At 38.0% G+C, this 24,669-nt stretch overlaps 1 protein-coding gene across 7 annotated transcripts in view; it reads right to left on the bottom strand.

The window, feature by feature from the left end:
- GRIA4 (glutamate ionotropic receptor AMPA type subunit 4) overlaps positions 1-24,669 on the bottom strand; it is a 216,934-nt gene that overhangs the window by 26,938 nt on the left and 165,327 nt on the right. For all 7 annotated transcript variants that reach the window (XM_010400587.3, XM_010400583.3, XM_010400586.3 and 4 more), the window contains exons 11-13: positions 22,543-22,913; positions 20,976-21,174; positions 15,654-15,901 (exon numbers count right to left, since the gene is read on the bottom strand). In XM_010400587.3, coding sequence (XP_010398889.1) covers positions 15,654-15,901; positions 20,976-21,174; positions 22,543-22,913 — 818 coding nt within the window. The remainder of the gene's footprint in view (positions 1-15,653; positions 15,902-20,975; positions 21,175-22,542; positions 22,914-24,669) is intronic.

The following is a 24,669-nucleotide window of genomic DNA, read 5'->3' as shown; positions in this document are numbered from 1 at the left end:
GTTCCTTCTTTACATCCACTTCAATCCATTTGATATCACTGATGGATTGCTACACAGCCTTTTAGGATCACCAGCTCTGGTTACCTTATGCAGAGGAAGATTGTACTACACCAAAATCTTCCAGAACAAAGCAGGTGGCAGCTGTTTCAGCAGCTTCTAATTTTTCACTCCATTCAACATGTCCCAGCAGTGGCAGAAATATTGTACATTCGACTGAGCATTTCACAGCTTTCCTCTGCAGGAAGACCCAGTCCTAGGTTGAATCACCTATCCCAAAAGAAATGTTACTGTGACCTCCAAAAGGAGTCAGAACTCACTGCTGAATCTTGCTACAAACCATGGAAAATAAAATAACCTGCTGGGCTAACTGCAAAAATTAGCTCCTACCAGCCCCGAATCTCAGTATGCTATATAAATGTATGTTCTGTTTAGTGGGTAGCAGGGCATAATAATAAACCCAAGATTTTAATGCAGTATTGAACATATCTGGCATTTTTGGAGATTTGGTTCAAATTTGGCAATATTTGAAAAGATTTCACTCTCAGACTTCTCCAACTTTTCATTAATATAAGGCTGAATCCACCATTTATGAACATACAATGATGGGTAAGAGGAGCTACATCTGAAATGGTCTTCACCTGTTTTCTACTCATATGTTGCTGTATTTTCCTTCTTGCAAGCATCAGGATCTCATAAGAGCACCTAATTAGTGTAAGATGTCTTTAAGACTCAGAAATGGTAGAAAAATATCAGGAGCATGATGGAGTGACTTCTACAAGTAAAAGTGCTCAACTGAGCATCTCTGCATGCCTTTTTCATAAACTACGTCACTGTCAGCTTATGATTCTCCATAAAAGATGATAAAAGTCCTCTATCCTAGCTAATATTTCTGAGATGTCCTCAGAGAAGAGTCATACAAAAGGAGTTGCATTTAACCACTTTCAGGGTAACAGATATAGGTATCTGTGGCAAGACCTATAGGGAGAGAAAAAACCCCAACTTCTGCCATCTGCCCATCAGCTGCATTTGGAAAAAAAAATACTACTACTGTTCTCAGGAATTCATGGAGTAGCCACATTCAGTTGAATTCATAAAATGAAGCATGGCCAAAGGAAGTGATTCTGCCCCTCCACTCCCATGAGTACTCCATCCAGCTCTGGGGACCCCAGGACAGGAAGGACAGAGACTTGTTGGAGTGGGTACAGAGGAGGGCCAAAAAATGATCAGAGGGATGCAGCAGCCCTCCCATGAGAACTGTCTGAGAGAGCTGGAGGTGTTCAGCTTGGAGAAAACCAGGCTCCAGCAAGACCTTATTAAGGCCTTTCAATACTTAAAGGGGAGTAATAAGAAAGATGGGGACAAAGCTGTCTAGTGGGCCTGCTGAAACAGGATGAGGAGTAGTGGTTTTCAGCTAAAGGGCGCAGATTTAGGTGGAAAGAAGGTAGACTTAGACTAGGCATAAGGAATAAATTTCTTACAAAAAAGATGGTAAAACTCTTGGAATAGGTTGTCCAGAGAGGTGTCTCATCCCTGGAAACATTCCAGGTCAGGCTGGACTGAGCTCTGAGCAACTGGCTCAGTCCCTGCACATTGCAGATGGGTTGGACTAGATGACCCTTAAAAGTCCCTTCACACCCAAACTATTCTGTGATTCTATGATGTTGTGGTTCTATTAATGTCTCTATTTTTATTTTAGGAACAAGCCCATGTTTGTTCTGTTTCTAAGGTACTCTTTCTAACCTTTTGCCTGTCTGGTTAGACCTTTCAGCCACCAAGCCCTAGCCTCACCTTAATGAGAATGAAGCATGAAATGACTGTGATGCCAAATACCATCAGCATTCTGTACAGTACTGAAAGTGCTGTAATACAAGCAAGCTCCTCAATAATTTTTTCCTAGTAAAGCAACTCCACATGGGAAAGCTGTAGGGCAAAACTGCTGTTTGCTTCTGAGGGAATTCATCCACTGACATCAATGTCCATGAAGTTATTAATGAAACATGGCCACTATGCCAAAAGCTACTGGCAGCACAGAAATCAGGATGGATTCTTGACTTTTATGGTCGCCAGAAACAGATCAATAATTCATGAGATTTGTACGGTTGATACACTTCTAGCAGGTCCAAACTTAGACTGAGAAGAGGCATGAGGGACTTCTGTAACATTACATACATGCTTCTTTGTGCCTCCATACTGATGTTTTTCATAAAGAAGGATTAGAAGGAAGGCAATAAATGAAAAGATTCCATCTAAGATATGTTTTCTCAAGCTTTGGTCTAATTATGATGCAAGCACTTTGAAGTTCATTACTTTAATTAGAAGTAGAGACTAAAAGAAAAAAAACATGGGAGCCATTTCCCAGGTAGGAACTGGAGCTGAAACGCCAATGCAAACAATAAAGAATACTGCATAACTTGTGCCCTAGTGAAATGCTGGCTTGTGTTTTGCCTAATGGCAGATCAATACCACACAAATGAAGCAATTACAGTTGTGCCATATAAAGCCTTATTTGGTCAGCAGCCAAAATGGGGATTAGCTGGAAGAGTTCCTAGGACTTTCTGTCTGAATATTATTGCAGAAGTTAATGAGGAATATCTGATATGCTTAGACACACATAAACAGTGCCAGCAACCAGATGAGGTGGTTGGTCCAATAGCCAGTGTGCTGATAATTAAAATGCCCTGAAGCCAGCTGAACATCGGTCCAAGATCAGGTGAAATGATCACAAGGGCAATCCAATCCCTCTGGCAACCAGCTATATGATGTCACCATCGATGCAGCCATGTACACAGCAGCAAACTCTCCACCTTTCCCCAGCATGGAAGCAGGTTCCACTTAAGCATGGAGCATCTTCACTTTTGCACAGCTCTGTGTCCTTATACTGCCACTGGTGGTGGTGAAGGAAAGGCCACAGTCAACTCAATACAAGGGTTCCGCCAGGACTTTACTATGTCCCACTTACTCTCATCCACTACACTACCTGGTCTAGTAGAAAGTGTTCCTGCCCATGGCACAGGGTTGGAAATAGATGATCTTTAAGGTCTCTTCCAACCCAAACCACTCTGTGAAATGCAAATATAGCAGTTCTCAGAACAGTCGGACTGAGCACAATCACATCAATATGGTAACACTCATGCTCGTAATGTTTCAAATACAAGCAGCCAGGCTACAGAGAAAACACAGTACTAAAAGTACCAACAGATCTCCACAGTGGATATGGAGATACAAATAATATAATTACTGTTGTCCTGAACTCATGCCCATGTGCCAATTTTAATAAAAAAAAGCCATATGGAGTAGGGTCCACTGGTGATGGAGATTTGTGTCATTGCTTTCTAAATGGAACACAAAAAATGAGGTCATAGACCACAGACTGTTTCAGAAACCCCTAGTTGAAGTTACAATTTCCCTATAGGTTTCTCTCCAGAACAGTTTCTTTGACCAAAGACACTGAGAAATCTACCATCGTGTTTGTCTTGACGCACACACCTCCATGGATTTGAAATAATCATACAACCATCTGGAGTGGGAACGGGCTTCAAATATTCACAGTGCAACAAACACTATGCTATTAATCTTCACTATTCCTCTGAGGCAGAGGGGCAATTGTCATTGCCCTCAATTTGCAAAGGTGAATCTGAAGTAAGAAGGTGCACTGATCTCCCAGACACCCAGAAAATCTGGGCAGGGTCATTAACTAAGCTCACCAGTACGACATGACTTCAGGCAACCAAACTTCATTGCTTCTCAAAAATCTCTGGGTCTTTTCAGGCAACTGTTCATAGGGAATCTATCCTTCTGGTCTCCCAGAGATAGACTAAGCTTAAACTTCTGCGTGTATTTCCTCAATTCAGTCTTTAACCACAACATACTTCTAATTTTTCCTGCCGAAAGTGGGAGACAGCCAACTTGAGTGGCCTGACTCCCATAACAAACAAACAAAGAAACTCTTCCACATTTTGACCCACTCAGGAGTTCCAAAAAGGTCCATGCTGTCAATCACTCAGCAGCTGTATAAAGCTGCTTAGGAAGTTAACTGCTCCTTTTGCCCTGGTAAAGAAGAGGTAGGAAGCACTGCCACTTACTTCACTGAGTTCAGGTCCTCTCATTCTCTTCTGCTTTTCCAGCAAGAAAATGTTATTCAGATGAGAATGATCTGCTTGACATTTAATTCACAGAAATTGTAACTAAAGCCAGGTGGTCAGGGAGAAGACCTTCTACCATGCAGGAAACATAAATATCACTTTCCATAAGCTACTACAGCTTTCCAAATACTCCTGTAGCTCCAGAAGGTTCAGTGTGATGGCTGAAGGTATCTTTTTCATAACCATAATTTTCAAAAAATTATCATAGCACTGTGCAGTCCAGAAAGCACCTAAAGAGTTGTCTGGTCCAACTTTGTGTTCATACAAGGGTCAGTCCTGAGGTCAGACCAAGCTGCTCAGGGCTTCAACTAGTCACATTTTGTAAACTTCCAAGGATGAAGCCTGCACAGCCCCTCTGAGCAGAGTGTCACTGTCAGACTGCCCTCAGGCAGTCAGGGGAAATAGTTCCTCCCTACATCCAGTCCGAACTTCTTCCATGTCATTTTATGTTCATTGTCACTGGCCCTCCTGCCCTATGCTGCTGTGAAGAGTCTGGCTCCATCTCCTCGAAGACCTTCCTGTAGACACTCTGGGCTGCTTCTAGGACCCCCCAAAGTCACCCCTTCTCCAGGTTGAACGAGTCCAGCTCTCTCAGCCGCTCCTCACCAGAGGAGGTCCAGATCCATATCCAGCTCCATCTTGATCATCTTCCACGAAATTGGTGGTTCAGTAGCAGCTTGCTTATTTAACTGTGACAGGAAAAAATCCTAAACCCTCAAGAAACTGTGATGACTTTCTGTTCACTTTCAACTACACTTTCATAGCCTGAGTTCACATTATTTAAACTGAAAAATCACAACTAATTGTCAAGTATTCATGTGGTTTTAAACCAAAAAGTGTCAGCAGGTATAGAATATAATCAAAATACTATCATATACTGATTAAAACCTGAGGAGCTGGATCTTAGTTAAATGCAGAGCATCTGAATGTGGGTTGGTCCCCTAGGTTTGCACAGAGGGCATTTTCATTTTATTTAAAACCAATAAATAAATGAGCATCATTCTAAAACCCATCTCTTCATATTTCGTGTTGCAAGCACACTCTTGTGGAAACCTTAAAATTCAGAAGTTTGGTTGAAAATGTAAAAATCTGAAAAATTGCCTAGTAATGTCCACATTGAGGCATATGAAATATAGACCATTTAAGTTTTCTAGAAAAAGCTGAGATTTTCTGTAGGAAATAACAAGATCCCATGGATTTTTCTGTAGGCTTAAAAGTTTTAAGATCCAAAATAGACCTAAATCACACAAACAACACATCGTAAAATGTGCAACATGCATTCCACACCATGGAATCCAAAGATCTCATTCTACATATAAAAGCCTCTTAAAGACATAGTTACAAATCTGGGCTGCACTAAATGGAACCATATAAGCAACAGACTGGAAAGAGCCTGATGCGTAACTGTTCAGAGAAAACTGTACATATTCTGGAAGTAACAGACGGGCTGCCAGATGTTGGGGCTGCTCTCACCTGCAGGCCTCATTCATCCCTGCTGCTAGTAATGGAAGATCTGGAAGCTAGCAAGGGATCTGGATCTTCCTGCACACAGATGCTATTCCTGACCAAGAGGGGAGACAAAAATACTACAAAAGCTCTATTTCCTTTGTGTGCTGGAGGCAGATTATTATTTTCATGTGTTCTTTTAGAGTAGAAAGAAGTACCTGAAGTGTAACAATGAAATAGGTCTCTGTATCAGGTCAGGCTTGGATCATTTTTATCCAGTTGACTTTTGGCTTTAAAAAACTGCAGGGAAAATTGTAGTCAAACTCTGACTACAGAAAACTGCCAATACTGCCAAAAACTGTTAAAAGAGAGTCTCAACAGAAGAACACGCAGCATTGTTTAACATCATATGATTTGCTAAAAGATATAGTTAAATAGGAGCTAAATCCTTTTTCAGGCTTGATTTAAGCTCTCACTCAGTGACTTGGTTGGAATAGGAAGCAGAGGAAGGAAAGCAGAAAATGGGAGTAAGGCATCAAGCGACTAAAGTACAGAGACTTGAGCTAAACATAGCTAGAGATAGTTGAGAAAAAGAGCACCAGTTTTCCCTCTACCTCCTACCACACAAAAAGCAGACCAGTGAAGAGGAAAAATTACTGATCAACCACAAGTCACCATTTTATAAAACAGTATTTTAAACTTGTACTGTTCAGTGAGGTACACATATGGCCATTTTTATTTGGAGCCTGAGCTCCTTGAGAACATTCTGATGGTGGGAAAGAGCTGCATTTTAGAGCTGTTGTGTCAAGACACAGAGTAGATTAAATTATACATTAAAACTACTGCATCTTGTTATATGCTGTCAACACCTTTCCACCTTTCATGCTAGGATGTTCAGTCCATAATGCCTACTCTGTCACACATTGTGCCAGCCAGAGATACTGTTCTCACTTCAAAGAAACAACAAGAAAGAAAACAAACTTTTCTCCCTACTTTTGGTTGGGGATTTCTCACAAGAATCAAGGCTGCACAAAGACTAAATGGCCATTTTATGTCTCTTGGAGTCCATCTAGTACTTACTGTCAATTGGACGTGGGCAGTTTTACAACTACCACACAGATTAATCTCAAACTGTCTTTCAGGTGCTATTTGTTCCCCAAATGTCATTTCCACAGAGAGGTATTGTTAAGAGCTGCTGAGATGCCTTTCAGCAGCCTGATTCCTTGCTTTAGTCTACCTACAATTTACCTGAACAATTATTATCTTAGTGGGATAGGCCTTTTAGTTGTCGGGAACTGTACGATCAACTTCAAAGGGCAGTTCCTGGGACTTGACACCTAAACAGCCAGAGAGTTCTAATAAAAAGAAAAGAGAGAAATAATAACGAGCAGCATTGTTAAAATATAAAGGGCTGCATCTTGCCCTCTGCTGAGATGCTTTACAAGGGATTGGGGAAATGGCAGGGAAAAGGGCAGGAGAAAATTATTTCTGAAGTGCCAAGAAGCAGCGTTTATTTCTCAGGGGATCTATGGATTGGAAACAACCATAACCTTTTTGTATCCCACTGGCATACGGTGGGGATTAATGCTTATCAAAGGGTTGAAAAAGTCCAGAAAATCAGTAAGACGTGCACAGCAATGGTATCAGTATTGTTGAGACATTATGGCCTTTGCTGATAGTCTGAGGTTCATTGGTTATACTTAAATATAAGCCCCTTTTTACCTGTCAGAGAATTCAACAGCCTGACAGATTTCATTTGGACAGATTTGCTATTGTGAAGCTTCTATCCTGTTTGCATTCAAACAATTCTGAAACAGACGAGTGAGAAAAGAACTCCGATCTTTTTGCTGCCTTGATTTCTTTCTGACTGTAGAAGACAAGCCTGTTATTAAACATATCCTGGTGCTGACTACCCCAGACTAGCCCAATGCTTCTGTAGAATAGTACAGAAATTTAATTTTTCATAATCAATCAATATACAAGAGAATTGGAAATCTCTTGTATAAATATCTTGTAAAAAAAGAAAAACCTAAAAAAAAAAAGCCTCATGCTTTTAAGCCAATACTAAAGCTGAAGAGGCAGAATGGTAGTTTCACCCTTTACACTGATCATACTGCTAATTTAGAAATACCTATTGCCACTGAAATGTTTAGATAAAAAAACTTTCTTTGCAATAGTTTTACTGGTGTTTCCATGCTCTGTTCTTTCACTCCTGCTCAGAAACACTTCATTTCACAACTTTCCTCACTAAAATCCCAAGACCTTCCATGGAGTAAGGAGCAGGATGATATTACAGAGAGGCACCAGAATCTAACAGTGGGACCAAAATGGGAGCCGAGCTTCTTGGAAGACCTTTGCTTTCCATCAGTTGCTTCTAGTGTCATTCATAGTGTAGGAAAACACAAATGGCAGCAGAACAAATTCCTGTGACTTGTGCTTTCTTCTCCAAACCACAGAAAGCTTTGTTCAATTATGAATCATCCCTGAAGTCTGAGAGTGAAAACTTCCTGCTGGTGGCAATGAAGAAATAGGCTCTGTGAGGCAAGGCAGGTCAGAGATGGCTCTTTGAACCACTTGAAAGATATAGTGATGTTTTTATCCCCCCCAGGTAAGAGAAAATTCAGCAAGTGCAGCATCATGGACACTAATGAGTTGTTTTCTTTCAAAGACTCAAGTATCAGAAATTATCTCAATAGCAATGCTCTTCACTGCAATTTGGTGACTTAAATCAGAATTATTACAATTTCCTTCCTCTATAAGTAAAAATTGCAAGAATGGGCAAAACTCTTTCAAGTAGAAGATTTTGCCTCAATACATTTGCTTATACATCTTGCAATGGATCTCATTAGTCATCATCAAATTTCCCCCTTTCTTTACTGCACTATTTTTGTACAGGGAAGATCCTTATCTTGATTGAAAATTATTAAATTAATCCAACAGGCATCACTGGGGAATGGAGCAAGTTGGGACTCTAATCTCTGTTCCCAAGGCTTTATCTTTACTTTTAAAATAGATACTCTGTTTTCAGACAGAAATAATCCAGGTAACCAAAATTAAGTATGCCTCCCAGGCTCAGCTGAAAGAACAACTTGCTAACATTCTTTTCAGGCTCTCTTCACTGATCTTCTTTTGACCCCTGACTTTTATATTCCTTCTTAAGCAGTGGGCCATTCTCTGCCTTTTTACCTAGTAAATGTTATTTTTAGTTGATAGAAAACCCAACAAGCTCTGAAGGATCTGACCTGCTTGAGAAATACCTCAGCTATAAACTTTGACACTGAATGGTAATGAGGTGGTAATTCAAGCCTTGTTATGCCTACAGTGAAGGGAAAAATATTATGTAAAGTCATACAGTATGATCTACACCATCAGTCAAACAGGATAATGTTTACATATGTATGAAATGCTACAGATCACATTCTAGTTTTCAAATAATTTTGTATCACGGAAAGAAATGACCTTGTAAAATCCTGGTAAGCTGACTAAAATCCTGTTCTTTTAAGTATCAACAGAGCACCTCATAACCATGTAGGGATTTTTGTTTTCTCCAGTGGCCCTTGCTTCAAAAGGGTAGAGGTCAAACTCAGTATTTTCACATCACTCATTTTAATCCTCAGAACTCAATTATTCACCAGTTCTCTCTATATCTTCTTTATGTCATATATAAACAACATCAGTTTCTAGGTCCTATGGTGCTTTGCTGAAATGACTCTGAATAACACACTGATTAAGGGCAAGACCAGACATTCTGGTAGGAGAAGAGAAATGTGAAAAAAATCAAACCTGCTTCCTCTGCATCTCTCCTCACTGTGACGGTTGCTTGCCTTCAGAATGATCTGGGGAGGCCTTTACGTGCCAGTGTTGCCAGCCAGAAGGCAGCTAACCAGCAAAAGAAATACCCATTCTTCTCTCTGAAGTGCCAGAACACGCTCAGAAGCACATGGGCCACAGATGTTATCAGGATGACCCAACCACCTTTATCTATTTCTGTACCTTTCTAAAAACAGGACCATGCCATTGAGTGAAGAATGCAGCCCAGACGCACAGAAATATCGAGCTAGAATAGTTACATCAACAATATTGGTTAAGAAAATAAAAAATCTCTAAAGACCTTTGAAAACTGAACAATATAGGGTACACTGAAGAGTGGTTCAGGGAAATGCTTCCTTTATGATACAACACAACTTGTACAAGGAAGCTTCCCTGATGGGAAAAGTCTGTTTTTGTAAGGATTCATGGATTTCTGCAGTACAAAACCATTGAAAAACAACAGTGGAAGAAATCCTCTGTACTAAATAAATGTTGACAATGTAAAAAATTGGGTGGTCAGCTCAAACACTTTTCCTAGTTTTTCTCTTACTCAGAGGCAATCTGTGAATATCATACCTATCCTTCTGTAAACACAAATCTGATCTTACAGAAAGCATAAGAAACCAGAGCATGAAAGAAATTTTGTGGGAAACATTTTTATCTGTCCTTGCAGTTGACTATTGTGTAATGACTCTGCTTTCCTACAGATCTTGGTGTGAATTACCAGCTCACTGATCTACAAATCCAGGCTAAAGTGAGAACTGGGGTATATCTTGGAATAATATATTAAGTTCACAATAAACAGCTTTGGCAGTGAATGATGAGCTGGGAATTCCTTCCACAATAAGCTCCTTATACTCTGGTCTCTGAAAACATCAAGGACAACATTTGATAAAAAGTTTAATAGTCCCACTGGAAGAAACTATACTATCATATTGTTATTTTCCCAAGCTTGTTTCAGGTCAATGAAAAAAAGAAAAGGAAATATCACTTTAACCAAAAAAAAAAAAAAAAAAAAAAAAAAGAAAAAAAGAAAAAAGAAAATTCCATCCTGTGTAAGGTCTGCCAAAATTTTGTATGAATGAGCATGCATTACTGAAATAAGTTTTCTTCCAACACTACATTTCTAAGGAACCATACTAGATATATCTGTGAAGAGCAATGATAACATTGTCAGCTGTAGTACCACATTGAAGTGAAGCAATGAAAGAATAGCAATTTTAGAGATTCACCTCAGGAAAAGAACTAGATGGAGTCACTGAGATTAAGATGCTAGATTATAGAACCCATGCACACAAACAATCCCTTCATAACAGATCTTTATCTTATTCCCACAAATTAATTTTTCTTCAAAAAAAAGTTCCTTCCACCACAGATCTCTCACTCCTAGGGTAAATCTCTTTCAGATATTGCACATTATATTATATAAAACAGGAGAATCCATACACTGTTGACAGGGCACTGTTTGGAAGCACAAATCAATTGCACAAAGCAATCTCCAGAGCACTCCTCCCTTGCATGGGATGGAAACTAAAATCCATAGCCCCATTTACATTGTACTTTGCTCTTCCTGTAAGTTGCTAGAAAGATTGGAAAGTTACATCTGCAACAGCTGCATCACTGATGCACTACCCACACTGCATATCTTATGTTGAACACAGTAAAGAATGGATAAAGCATAAAGAGTCAGTTCATGTCACCAGATGTCACACTGCAAAAAACCAGCAGATATCACCAGGTAGACCTTTTTGCCTTCCCCAGAACAAAAAGAATTCTTCCTAAAGTCAAACTGGAGTTAATCCTTTACTACATAAAAAGGATAGAGACTTGAATAATGGAATATAGAATCCCAGGTTCATAAATATAAACATTAACTGTAATTCCAACAGCAGGAACTTATTAGAGCTCTGGATTTCATGAGGTTGGTGAACAATTATCACCAATCTCTAAAATACATTGATGCATCTAGTCAAAGTTTTTTCTATTATTTGTCTAAATCTAATCCTGCCACTCCCATCTGCCTGGGCTCAAAATGTCTCACCAGACATTCATGACCTTGCAGGTTTCACTCATCCATGCTGCATACTTTTGACTACAGGACAGGACAGCCAAATGTCCTTAGTTAAAACAGTAAGAGAAAAAGTTGTAAGTCCTCATTTTTCAGCCCAACCTGTTATTCCCCTTTACATAAAACAGCTTCAAGGTACTAAAAGCTGAAAAAGCTTTTAGTGTACCTTTGAGAAAATATTGCACTTAATTCCTTTTTCATTACCTCTTAGAGTAGAGAACTCTTTCATGTTCTTCACTATTCAAACTTGTTTATGATGCCTACATATCTAAAACAGAAAAGCAGAGGCATGCAAGGCACAGGACTTGAGTAGTACAAGATCTCCAGCTGTTGCCCTCTGGAAACACAGATTACTGCAAGTGGCAAGGCAGATGACCCAGGGGTGATCCACAATGGCCAGAAGTCTGGCCATGAGAACATCTTCTAATGACAACACTTTTACAAAGGCAGGTCTTGTTAAGCAGACAAGCAGCACTCTCTTAACCACCTTTGAAAGCACCACCTTTGAAGAAAAAGCTCATTAATTCACACTGAGTACTACACAGTGGCTTTGGAAGGATACCTACCGTTGGAGGAGGAGGAGGAAACAGTAAGAACAGCTGGGTAGTGCCACAAGAGAAACTCAATCTTTGTTGTGATGAGAGCCTTTGCCCTCAATCCCACATTCCTTCTCAAACACGTCAGTCTTTCACAACATTATATAGAAATGAATATCACAGAAAAGGAAGGAAGGAAGGAGACACACATGATATGTGCCGTGGTACTGCCCATCGGGCATAAAAGAAACACACATCAGGCATTTCCCATTCTCCTCCATTCAGTGATATGCATTAATCATAATACTGCACCAGCACTGAGAATAAATCATTCCAATTAACCAATAGGTACTGGTTGAACACTGCAGGAGTGTAGCATGGAACCCAACAAGGAAGAGTTTTAAATTAAAATCCACTACCCTGCTCATGTGTACAGTCATGAGCAACAGAGAGACCAGTCCCTGGATCTCTCTGACAGGTGGATTTCATCTGCATGAGCCAAGTGATGGGTACGTGCTCTGTGATGAACATGGGCCCGGTGATGTGATGGCAGGGAACCATCCCTAACCCTATGCTACAGGAAGAACCACTTTCTGTCAGTTAGATGTGTGAAAATATATGGTCTGGTTCTCCACACACTCACACCAATTTTATTCAGATGTTACTACATTTCCAGGGAAAAAACTCCTGATTTACGTCATTGTAAGTAGGCGGAGGATTAAGACTAAAATACTTCTAATGAAATAGGTATTCAAACAGTTTAGTGAATAATTCGATATGAATAATTTATTTGGAAAAATTGTTATTTTTCCCTAGTCCTGACCAGACCAAGAATAGTGTTCGAATGTTTAACATTTATATGCTACTTGCAATTATTTGTGAACTACATCAAGTAATTTGTGGTCTACATATTACTCAGATAGGAAATTATGATTATTAAATAAAACAGAATTTACAATTCCCATAGCAAATAAAGTCTTTTTACTAATTTATGTAATGAGCTCAGCTAGCCTGCCTTTCATGGATTTCAAACTGCATGTTCAATATTTGCAATTATCTGTGCAGACAGCAGTTACATAAGTCATCTGATCAGTGACAGAAACACTACCATGTGGGATGCAGTCAAAATAGCAAATGCAGCATATTCTAAAATTTAAAACATTCAGAAAATACTGAAACATGCAGTTAAAATTTACAGCTGACTCTCTTCTGTTCAAAAGCACAGGGGGAGGAAGCTTTTCCCCTCTTCCATAAATGCTACTCTCTATAGACATACATGAAAGAGGTGGTACAAATGTCAGGTATTGCTTGTTCTTTATTTTCATCCAGAACATTAAGTGTGTTGCTTAATGTTTTTAGTAGGTAAGCAGCACTGGTGGTTTGTCACTGGGACTAGAGAGGGAATGGGGTGCAGCAGGAGAACAAGCAGCACATGTGAAAGAAAGGCTCAGGAAAGGCATGGACATGGACAGCCAGTTGAGACAGCTTGAAAGAAGATTTGGTCCAATTTTCAAGTTAGGTAGGATCTCTCCTATTCTCCTTTTTGAAACACATTTGAAGGTAGGATGTGAAAAACAACATGGTTTTGATCACATAACCCTAATGATAGTTGCCAACTCCCAGTTAGATGAAACTGTGGCCTCACTGAAATGTCTGGGAGATTGGTCTTCAGCTGGGATGGAACCAGGATTTCCCACTGGATCCTTAAAATCATGGTAATTTTCTTCCTCTCTGCTCTTATTAGTCTTACTAGACCCTCTTCTAACTGCTTTACGTCTCATCCCCATTACTCCTAGGTATTTTTGTCTAGCCAACTGAATAAACCTGAAACAAGCCCAAATTTGACACAAACCAGCTTCCACAGGCTATTAGTGCTCATTATAACAGGCTGTCTCTTGTTGGTATTGAATACTCTGCAGAAAAAAGGGAAAGGGACTAAAGAACCCCACAAAGCACGATTAAAGCAAAGAGCCCACTGCTAGGACATATATGACAGCAGCCAAAGTACTCCTAAAATGTTTGCCCTAGCTTTGACACAGTAAAGCATGACTGTCAGCAATGGACATTTCCTTATTACCCTAAACTGCAGCTGCCTACCACTCTTAGGTTGTCTGAAACACTGAGAAGGAGATATCACTCTATCAGAAGTGTAAAATAAAAAACAAGTGTTTTGAAAATATATCCAGATAATAGATCATCCTCTCTTACTATCACTGCCTTCTACCTTTAACTATTCTATGGGTTCTGGACATGTTTTTCTATATAATTAATATTTTTAGTGTCACTTTCCCTCTCTCACCTCCTTAAGTTCTCTTACTACTTTATTCAGCAGTGAAGGTGGCAGTTTTTAAATCTGAGAGGTCCTGAATGTTAAGGACCAAAAATTCATATTCAATCACTGAAATAACTGGTCTGATTTTCCCCTGCACATACAAATCTTCTTTTGCTGTGGATGGAAATGGTTCTAATGATACTCCTTTTACCATCCCTATAATGCAGTTACAGCTACTGATGTTTGTGGTATTGTGTGCAGATTAAACTGATGAGTTATGAGTGAGTCTAGTTATCTGCATACTGGTAATGATGTCTCCTCTGCAGTCAGTTGTAGACAAATAGCTCCTTAGTTATTTCCTCCACAGAAATATGGCTCCATCTGCACTTGAAACTCTTCCCTTACACCTACTTCCTCCCCTTTGTAATCCGTTATCATCAGCTCAAATGTGTAATCTGTTACCATGAGAAATAGGGTGCTGAGCACTCAACGTAGTATTCCCTTTCCCCCACCCATGTGCACCTTATCACTGTCAGACTCCATAGGCCATACTCCCTTCAACTGCTAGTTGCTCTTTTGCTTTGAAGAAAACTGGCAAATCTACCACTGGAAAATGCAAGTTTTGTTGCCTTAAACATTAAAGAAACAGAATGGTAAATACCGCCAATTTTAATACAAAGCTAGTACCTTGACTTGTGTCCCCTGACAGTTTAAATGAAATGCAAATGATGTTCTGCCTGTGAATCAAAAACTCTCCTACTTTACTGAATGCATTCGATACCATGATAAAGAAAATACTGGTGAGTTTGAAGGCAGTACTGAAATGCATAATGCTAGAAACACAAACTTATTTTTTCTAAATAAGAAGGTGCTTTAATAAAAAAGCACTTTAATGAAGTTGCTTTAATGAAGGACTAATTGCCTCCAAGTGATGACATTTGAAAAAAGATGTTACAAGCAGCTTCTTACTCAGAAATTAGCAGTCAAGATCAATAAACAAAACATAAAATGTAGGCATATTATCGATGCAGATACTGATGCAGAAAATGTAAGCATAATACTCCTATAAAGGGTTGAATTTGGTGAAAAAAGCTGATGAAATAGAATAACTGGTGTTAATTCTATTGAGGCTGAATTCAAGTAGCTAGTGTTCAACCAGTTTGGTTTTTATATGGCCGTGAAACATATGCCAACTATAGCTGCTAAATCCATATTGCAATTAGAAATGGTTACCTTTGTTGATCAAAAAGAATGAAATGGAAGAAAATAAAAATAACATACCATGTCCACACACAAAACAAAAAGAGCTATATCAGGGACATCAGGGAAGGTGGAATACTATAACAACACATTTTATATTGTTATACTATTCCACCCACCTTAATGGAGAACCCTTCGGTGTGGCTACGCCATAGCCTTTCGAATCCAGATTTCCTCCCACTTTCATGGTGTCGCATGGCTTTCGTTGCTCAATGTATTCATTCATGGTGGACTCCAGCAGGAAGGCAAACTTGCCCTTGGATTTGCGGACACGAGCTACTCCCTCTGCAGTAGTCCTAGTGAACACTGATGGCTCAGCTGATTTCATGTAGGTCCACATCTTTTCATACACTGCTATTTTTGATCTCTGGAGAAAATCAAAAACAAGTTAGAACAAAAGAATGTTGCAACTTTCAGAATGGCACTGCGCAAATAAAATCAATCATACTTAATTTTTCAGACATTTGCGGTTGGGAAAATCTTGGAGAAGGGTTTTATTTGAATTCCATTCTTTTAAAAGAGACAAGAAATAAAAGTATCAATACTATAATAGCAGATAATATTTTTAAGTTCGGCTACCCTCTAGCAGTCAAAGAAAAAAACTCTGCAAAGCTGAATTTACTGTTAGATAAACGAAGTTCACACAGTCAATGTATGGTAAAGTGTGTTTTAGGGAATGACATATAAAATAGATGTCCACAATAAGCTTGTACTCTTAAGAGAAACAGTAAAATAATCTCCCCATAAATACTCCACTGAATCTTAAAGCATTTCTCTAACACCCACTTCTTACACCATCAAAACCACAATAGCTTAAGTAAGATTTCTGCTTTCATAATTCAGAGTCCAGAATTCATTTCTGATTCATATTCAGAAAAGCTATACAATATTTGAAGACATGGTTCACAATAAAAGATGGAAACAACAAGATGGACCAAATATGCTATTAAAGGAAGTAAAATGCCTTAAAGCATCTTTCTTAATGAATTAGGTATGATTTTAGAACTGCAGTATCAGTGGATTTATTTTAAAGACTCTGATCCTGCCAATAACTGAGTAAGAAATGTACTTTCTCAAAGAATGCACAAGAATTCATGGCTTAGAGTGCATTAGTTGGAAATTTGCCTGTCTGGGAATGCATGGAGTAACTACAGGTAAATACTTAACCAAAAATAAAACTTCTTCATAAAAAATAAAAACAAATTAAATTTTTCACTAAAAAAAGGGAAGGAAATGCTGTCAGGCTGAGAAGTTTCCCATGCTCATTAGCTTCACTCAACAACTCCTTTGCTTCCTCCAGCAATAGGAATACATACATGCGAACCAGCAGTGTGTCAGCTGAACACTACACAGTGTTTTTATAATAACAGATGGCACTTGTCTTCCCCTACGTATGCTGCAAAAAGGACTTTTTAACCTAATGCTCAAGTCAGCTTTTATTTGAGTCATGAGGAGTTTCTAGCTAAGCAAGATTTGGTCTATGAGCCTGTTCCTACACTGTGCTGAGTACTCCAGGAAAATATTCATTATTATAAAGCCCCAAAACAAAGGGCCTTAGATTATTTAAACAAATACCAAATCCTATAATCTAAGTATTATATAAACTGAAAATGGTTTTAAGAACTTGGAACTGAGCCTTTTTATAGGTGGGAGTAATTTCCCTGAAGCACTTCTTTTTACCAATGACTGAATGATTGTATTATTACTTAGAAAATAACTTGTTCGGGACCTAAGTCTATCTTGAAAATAAGTGGCATTTAAACAAAAATGTTCAAAAAAAATACCATATAGCAGAACATCATAAATTATGCTTTCCTTTTTTAGTTTGTCTGTATTCATAACTTTATCTTTCTGTCAAATATAATAACATTCAAACCAACATCAGCTGTGTATGTCCATAATCACATCCTGACTTGTCACCCTTTCTTTCCACTGTAGTCACAGCTACTTCACATTTACATAATAGTGGCTGGGAGCAGAGCATACTCTAAGCCACCAAGGCATTCTTTTTGCTTAATACTGATGTAATTTCATGGATTTAAATTTACAAAAAGGAAAAATGGAAGAGAGTAGTAATGAATCAGCCATAATTTCGAGAATATTTTCTTGCCTTTGTCTGCCTTCGCTTCCAAACATTTCTCACATCTTAACGTCCATTACATCTAATTCTTGATAAAGCAACCATGTAACAGGTCACTTTCGTTTAAAACTATGCAGCACATAAACCAGCTTGATTAGTAAGAGGAAACACTGCCCTAAATCAATTGAAAAAGGTTGCATTTAAATATTTTTTTAATAGAATCTAGTTTCCTTTGCCTATCAAAATATAAAAAATATGGAAAGTCTAACAAGGTATATGCTCTGAAAGAACATTTTCTTCTACCAAACTTTCATTTGTTAACATTCAATTTCTACATGTCAACTCAGAGTGAAAACTGAAGAGTGAACCAATAGATATTTTTTATTATCATATGAGGAAACATTGCAGCTTTCCCTGCAGTCAGCCAAGCTGGGATAATTTTCATGTTGGGCTTTTCTGAGTAGAACTGCTAAAACTAACTACTTTCCCTCTTAAGCAAGCTGCTTGGAAAATACAACCCTCACTGCATCTAAACCAGAAAATAAGAGAACCTAACAGCTAACAGTATCAAAGTTCCTCTTTTTCTTTATGTTGGCTTTAAAATTATTTTCTCTTTTCCGCTTTCAATCCAGATTTAAAACAGGCTGAAGAGGTGTTCAGAGTTTCTGACATTTTGATCAGAAATGACACTGTGATGAGCAAATGTCCTGAAGGCTCATCTTCAGCCAGATAATCACCACTGACAGCAAACACATGATTCTAATACCAAAAAGTGAATTGCTTCCAAACACACAAAATGTTAGACTTGGCACACAAGTCTTGTACTATTGTTTCAGGCTAGGTGTTAATTTATGTATTATGAAAAGAGCTTTTGTGTCAATATTGTCTGCCAATATTTTTATCTTTCTCCCTGTTTTGTGAAAAATATTTTCAGAAGTAGAACAGAGTACCATTAAAAATCACTATACTGTGACAGAGATTAGAAATAATTTGAAAGCAGGGCCTCAACGGCACCATTTTTAAAAAAAGTGATCAACACCATTCAAATCTTGATTAAGCTTCAAATTTTGCATATGCAATAATATTTTGTATTTGTAGTTACTTTAATGTTTCCCTCTGTATTTTGAAAGAAAAGAAGAAATAAAAAGAGCAACATTGATTTTTCTTCTTTTTTCTCTTAACCCTTCAAGATTGAAGTGAAAGAAGGGCTGTTGCATAGACATTTTTACTTCATTATAGTGTCTTCTCTTTAAAATGAGGACTGGCATAAAATATTGAAAAAGTTTCTGTGTTTATAGGATGATTTAAAAGAGCCATGAAATTTTTGTGACCAAAATTGTTTCTACATCAAAATATCTTATGTCATTACTTCAATACAATGGCTTGTACAAGTGTTTTGAAACTCTTAAGAAAACAATTCCAGTCCTATGTTCTCTATTGTTTCTTTGGGAATTAATTTTTGCATATCACCTAAAAAATTTGCAAGCACTAGATACTCCTGAAAATGCAACGTTAATAAATACAACACTACATAAATCTGACCGGCCATCAGCATCATGTTTTTAAGTATTATCGCAGCTTTATTCTAGTAGAATGAACAATTGGTACCCATATATTGCGGTTACCACCTCAACTTATGATGTACTGAGACTGGAGTTTCAAGAATTAAATACCTAACTTTACACAAAAAGAACTAAAGAAGTGTTTAGGGGTGAACCCGAGGTGAATATAAATAATCAATAGGATGAACTATACTCATTAAAAAACAGGACATCTGGCTGTACCAGTACCAACATATTTCAATTCTTAGGTGGGCCTTCTACATTTTGATACCAACATTTTTGTAGACATCTGGAATAAAAACAGGGCTTCTAGGAACCACAAGATGAGTTTCTACCACTTGGGATAAAAAATAAAGCTCCCAGAGAGCATCTGTAGTGTATGTATATATATTGTGTATACCAACACCCTGACTATAGAGTAAGACAGGTGCCATTAGAAACTTGTCAGTGAACTGTATCCATTAAAAATGAGGCACCAAGCACCCTAGCCATTTCAGCTGGATCCCTCTAGAGTTCAAGTAAAGAAGCAGATACTTTAATGTGTGATTTATTTCTACATAACACACATGTCCCACACAGCATGCACAGGGCTGCTTTTCTTTCTCCAGTGTCTACAGAAGAAATCTGGAAAACTGGGTTAAACTGAACTCCTTTATCAGTTTCTGGATGTGAAGGTCCAATCACTGTGTGTTTCTTAAGTGAAATTTGTATCTTATAAATACTGTTTTTGCAGCTAATAGAACAGATTTGCAAGCTCTTCTATGGGGATATCTGTTGCAATAAAAAGGTTATTTCACTTGAGACACTGCCTTTAAATGGATATTGTCTATAGTTTCCAAATTGCATTGAAAATTTTGTTAATGGTTTACTGAGTTCAATGGGGCCAAACTGAAAACAGTGAAGGTGTGTGTGAGTACCTAACACAGATCTCTCTCCTTTCAAGTAGGCAATAAGAAGAAATTTCCATTCCATCTTCCTGAAATTCCAAAAACTCCTTAATCTCCACATTTCACATAAATTATGACCCTAGCTGTGTAATTTTCAAGGAAGTGTTACTGGCTCACAGCATTTCTGTGTTCAAACACTAAACTCACTTCAGTCAGCTGAGCTTAACATTCATCTGCTGAACACATGAAATAAAGCAGGAAGGACTGTTTATTATGTACTCCTTGTGATATCCGAGCTCCATGCTTTCCAGCTGGCAAATGATGAGGATTACATACCAACCACACTAACGCAGGAAAGCAAATGAAAATGAAGTAATCAATAGAGACAGCAAAGGCATATGAATGGCTACTTAGGCTACTTCCTAATGCTCCAACCACATCCCCTCGAGTTAAATTTTCTTTTCATTATCCATCTGAAAGTCAGCAAATTAAAAAATGCATTTCCTGCCCACCACCCAAGACCCTAAAGCAAACTACACACAGCCAAATCCATAAGCAGCAACAAAACCTGCAAGACTCCATGTTACCATCACAGGCTTTCAATGCTGCACATCACTTCAGTACTGTAGCTTCAGATGAATCAATAGTGCAACGCTGCTTTAATTATCACTGGCTTCAGTATCCCCCTGGGCATCTCTTTTGCCCAGGGTGACAGGATCAATAAGCTTTCCACAGATCAAAAAAACTGAAATCTCCAACAAATGGTCTTGTGGGGGTAAAAATGTAGCTGAAGTATTGCAGGAGGTACAAACTATACTGCATATAACTGCAAAGTCACATTATTTCACATTTCCAAGCATCTTATGGGAGCAGTTGGTAGGCATAGCTGCTCTAATGGATGCTCCAACTTACTCTGAAGAACTCTTTGGTTGACCCTGAGTCCAGCGTCCCGTAAGCAATTTCAGTTTGTTTGGCGAGGTCTTCTGCGCTCTCTATGGGTGAGACCATTCGCTCAACAGTCAAGAAAGCAGCGAGGTTAGCAGTGTAGGATGAAATAATGATGAGCGTGAAGAACCACCAGACACCTCCGACAATGCGACCTGAGAGGGATCTAAACATGAATAAGATAATGCACATTTTCCTGTCTCTTGAGCGACAGAGAAAGAGAGAGATAGAGTGAAGGCACCATTATTGCTGAACATTTGTTATTAAGTAACAATCAGTGGGAGGATGATCATTTGCATTTGAAATATTAATAAAGGTTTCTACTCTTGAATCTTAATATCTACAGTACAGTCCACTGTACTAATGAGTATCACTGCTCTCAAACAGTAATCTCAGTGTTCCTATTATTTCAGGACATGCCTAAAAATAGGAAAAAATTGTGAAAAATACTGGATAGGTAATCTCTTTTTGGAGACAAAAGTAAAGCATGGTAGCTGCAAATCAGTAGCTTTTTCTGTTTCCTCTTAAAAAAAAATTTGCCCATGGATTATGTTGGCTCTAGGATTACAATGTTCCTGTCACCCAAACTTCTCAAAAATTCCACAAGGTACTACAATCATTTGAACATTCACATTTTTCTTATTTAAGAAGCAAGAATTTTGTAGTAAAAGAGACATTTCTGTTAAGTTAAAATTTATGTTTTCCTTTTCAGTAACTGTGATTTGACGAGAAGGTTGTTGAGGAGTAATGTACATCCACTCTTAATCACTACCAGTTTTATTGCTACCTTCAATAATAGAAGGATTAGGCCAATGCTGAACACTCAACATTTCACTGCAAATGGCTAAAATGAAGCCTTTAAATTTGAAGGATTGGGTCATAAGGTTTAATTAAAAAGCTTTAGTTAGTGCCCACTAAAGTTCCAGAACATCTTAAAACATTGAGAAATTCAGGACTGCATGTGTTAGACTAATCATGTACTAGATAATCATATATTATAGATTAATCATGTATTATAGGACTAATCATCTACTAGATCTGAGGCATATGCTCTGTAAGGCACACCTGAGCAATGCAGCGTGGCTTCTCAGAAACAGAAAGTCAAATATTGTCTCTCACAGACAGCAATATTTGCGAAGCAGCACTGCAGAACTTGAAAGAGAAGTGGGACATTCCTTGATGCAAGGCAGACATTCAGCTCAACTGTGTGCATTTCATGGTTGCAACACAATGGTAACTAATCCAGCAACAACACAGTTCTTCTGAAGTCAACCCAGTGGAATTTCCCCTGTGTGCACCTGCTGTTTCTGAGAGCTGTTTGTGGTTTATGCACAATGACATCAGTAAAATAATAATAATGACTGAAATTCAAAGCAGATTATCTGTTGCTCTTATCATGGCTATTAAAAATTTAAAAAAAAAAAAGGCTTCCTGAAGAATGAACTTCAAAACATTACCAGGAAAATTAACGAAGGAAGATTTTATGCTTCAGTGTGGAAGATAAAATGCAAATGCAAAAAGATTTGACACAAACCTTGGGGAAATATCACATCCTTGTTGCATAAAGGCACCCAGGGAAAACCAGAGGCTGTTGAATATGCCAAATTCATTGGGAGGCTGGTCACTGGGTCCTTCTTTCCCATCCTCTGGTTCTTCTGTGTGCCACTCATATGGACTAAACCTGCTAACTAGGAACAGGACCACACTGACACCAATGTAGGCAAAGACTATGCACATCCAGATCTCATACGCCAAAGGGTCCAAGAAGGAAAACACTCCCGGTTTAGATTTCTGGGGCTTTTTGATCATAATGGATATCCCCAAACTCATAAAAGGTTTAGAAAAATCAATGACCTCTTCTCGTACCAAAGTGATGGTCAGAGGCGCAACAGCAATCTCTGCTTTCTATAAAGAAAAAAAGAAATATAGATGTATAGATTAATTGATGTTGGCTTACACACTTGGCTAAGCAGCTAATTCCAAAGGTTTGTTATTAACAGCAGGACACTGCGGCTTAAATGCTCTTTGTAGCATTTTTCTGTTTCTTTCTATCACACTCTGCATTTACTCAATATGCTTTCAGTAAAACATACACATTGCAGGTTTTTGTTTTACAGAATTATGCAAATACTTAATTTTTGCGCTAAGGAGAAGACTCTTGAATCTTACAGAGGTGAGCAGCAGTGTAGGAAGATCATTTTAGGCATTAATTTAGATTTAAATAAAGGAATTCAAGAAAGAATGGAAAATGAGAATGACCCTATTGTCACTGAACATACAGAGATTTTTTAAGATCCCAGAAACAGTAATTAATTGTCAGATTTTCATAAAAAATAATAATATTTGGAGGTAAAGCAGTTCATAGACTCAAGAAAGCTCCAAATAGCATGAGGCTGCAAAAGTGATTGACTGTTGCTGTGATTCCACCAAAATGCACAGATGTGTCTCAAGGGAAGGATAGTTCAATAGGACTGAATCAGATTTTAAACAGCAAAAAATGGCAAATATACAGGGAAGAGGTGTGCAAAATCATGTGATAAAAGGATAAAAATGTGTGCTGAATCCATTCCCATTAGTGTCAGGAATATTTTTAAATGTGTTTCTAACATGTTTTTAGGATGAAGATGCCAATCTTGAATGAATCATTATTGATGGAGGTGATTATGGCTGCTAATAATGATGTCTGCATGCACTATAAAATACTGGAGCTAAGCTAATGGATAGTTTTTGTCATTAGGGATGCTACATTACATTAAGGTTTGCTCCTTGCCTAGCCTTGCCTTTTACACTAAAGCTGTCATTACAGCAGCACTTCACATGGGAATTGTATGGGGACCTGGGTCAAAGGATGCACCTCTGAGAGGGGAACAGATGCAAGAGCTGCTGAAACCTTTCACCTGTTCATCATCATGGTGGTGTGTCTAGGTACAGTCACAGAACAGAGCCCGTGCTCTGTGACCAGTGTGGACTTCTATGCAGCTTATAGACTCAGGAGAGTAACTGTGTTTTGTGAACACTTTGTTGTATCAATGAGATTAAAACATGCTGAAGAATAAGGACATGCTCACATAGTTTAATCTAAGTGTTATGTAAATAGCCTGTGTGCTAAAGAAAAGAAAATATTGAAATGGAGGGGTTTTTTGTCATCTTACAACTTAGAAACAGGTAAATGCATTTAAAATAATATGTGGTTTTTATTTTATGCACTAATTCATATGGAGTTACATATGTTTTATGGAATTTAATTTTAAACCAATATTGCATAGTTAAAATTTAAACCTGTTTTGGCAGCTTTGCAATTGTGAATAATTCAAAAGAACTGACTCACTCCAGTGCAATGTCCCAAAAATGCAAATTTGTATTAAGATTGCTATATATTAATCATCAGGTTATATCTGTCATTCTGAAATAGTTGTGATGCAAACACTTAACAAAATTTTATATAAAGTAATTATATTTTAAGCAATGCATCTAAAATCATAATTTTGCAAAGGTATCAGAATTACCTCTGGTGTTAATTTCATGGGTAAACATTATGATAACAATGCTAATTCTCTGAATTTTAATTTACATTTTGTTGTACAAAGCATCTTTAAAAATTTGACTTCTTGATGCCTTGTGATTACCTAAGTCAGGCTGAAATAGATATTTTATGAAAATA

Source organism: Corvus cornix, chromosome 1, assembly GCF_000738735.6.
Source record: "Corvus cornix cornix isolate S_Up_H32 chromosome 1, ASM73873v5, whole genome shotgun sequence".
In the NCBI taxonomy this organism is placed as follows: Eukaryota; Metazoa; Chordata; class Aves; order Passeriformes; family Corvidae; genus Corvus; species Corvus cornix.
Note: the sequence above shows the minus strand (reverse complement) of the source record. Positions and strands in the feature narration are given on the sequence as shown.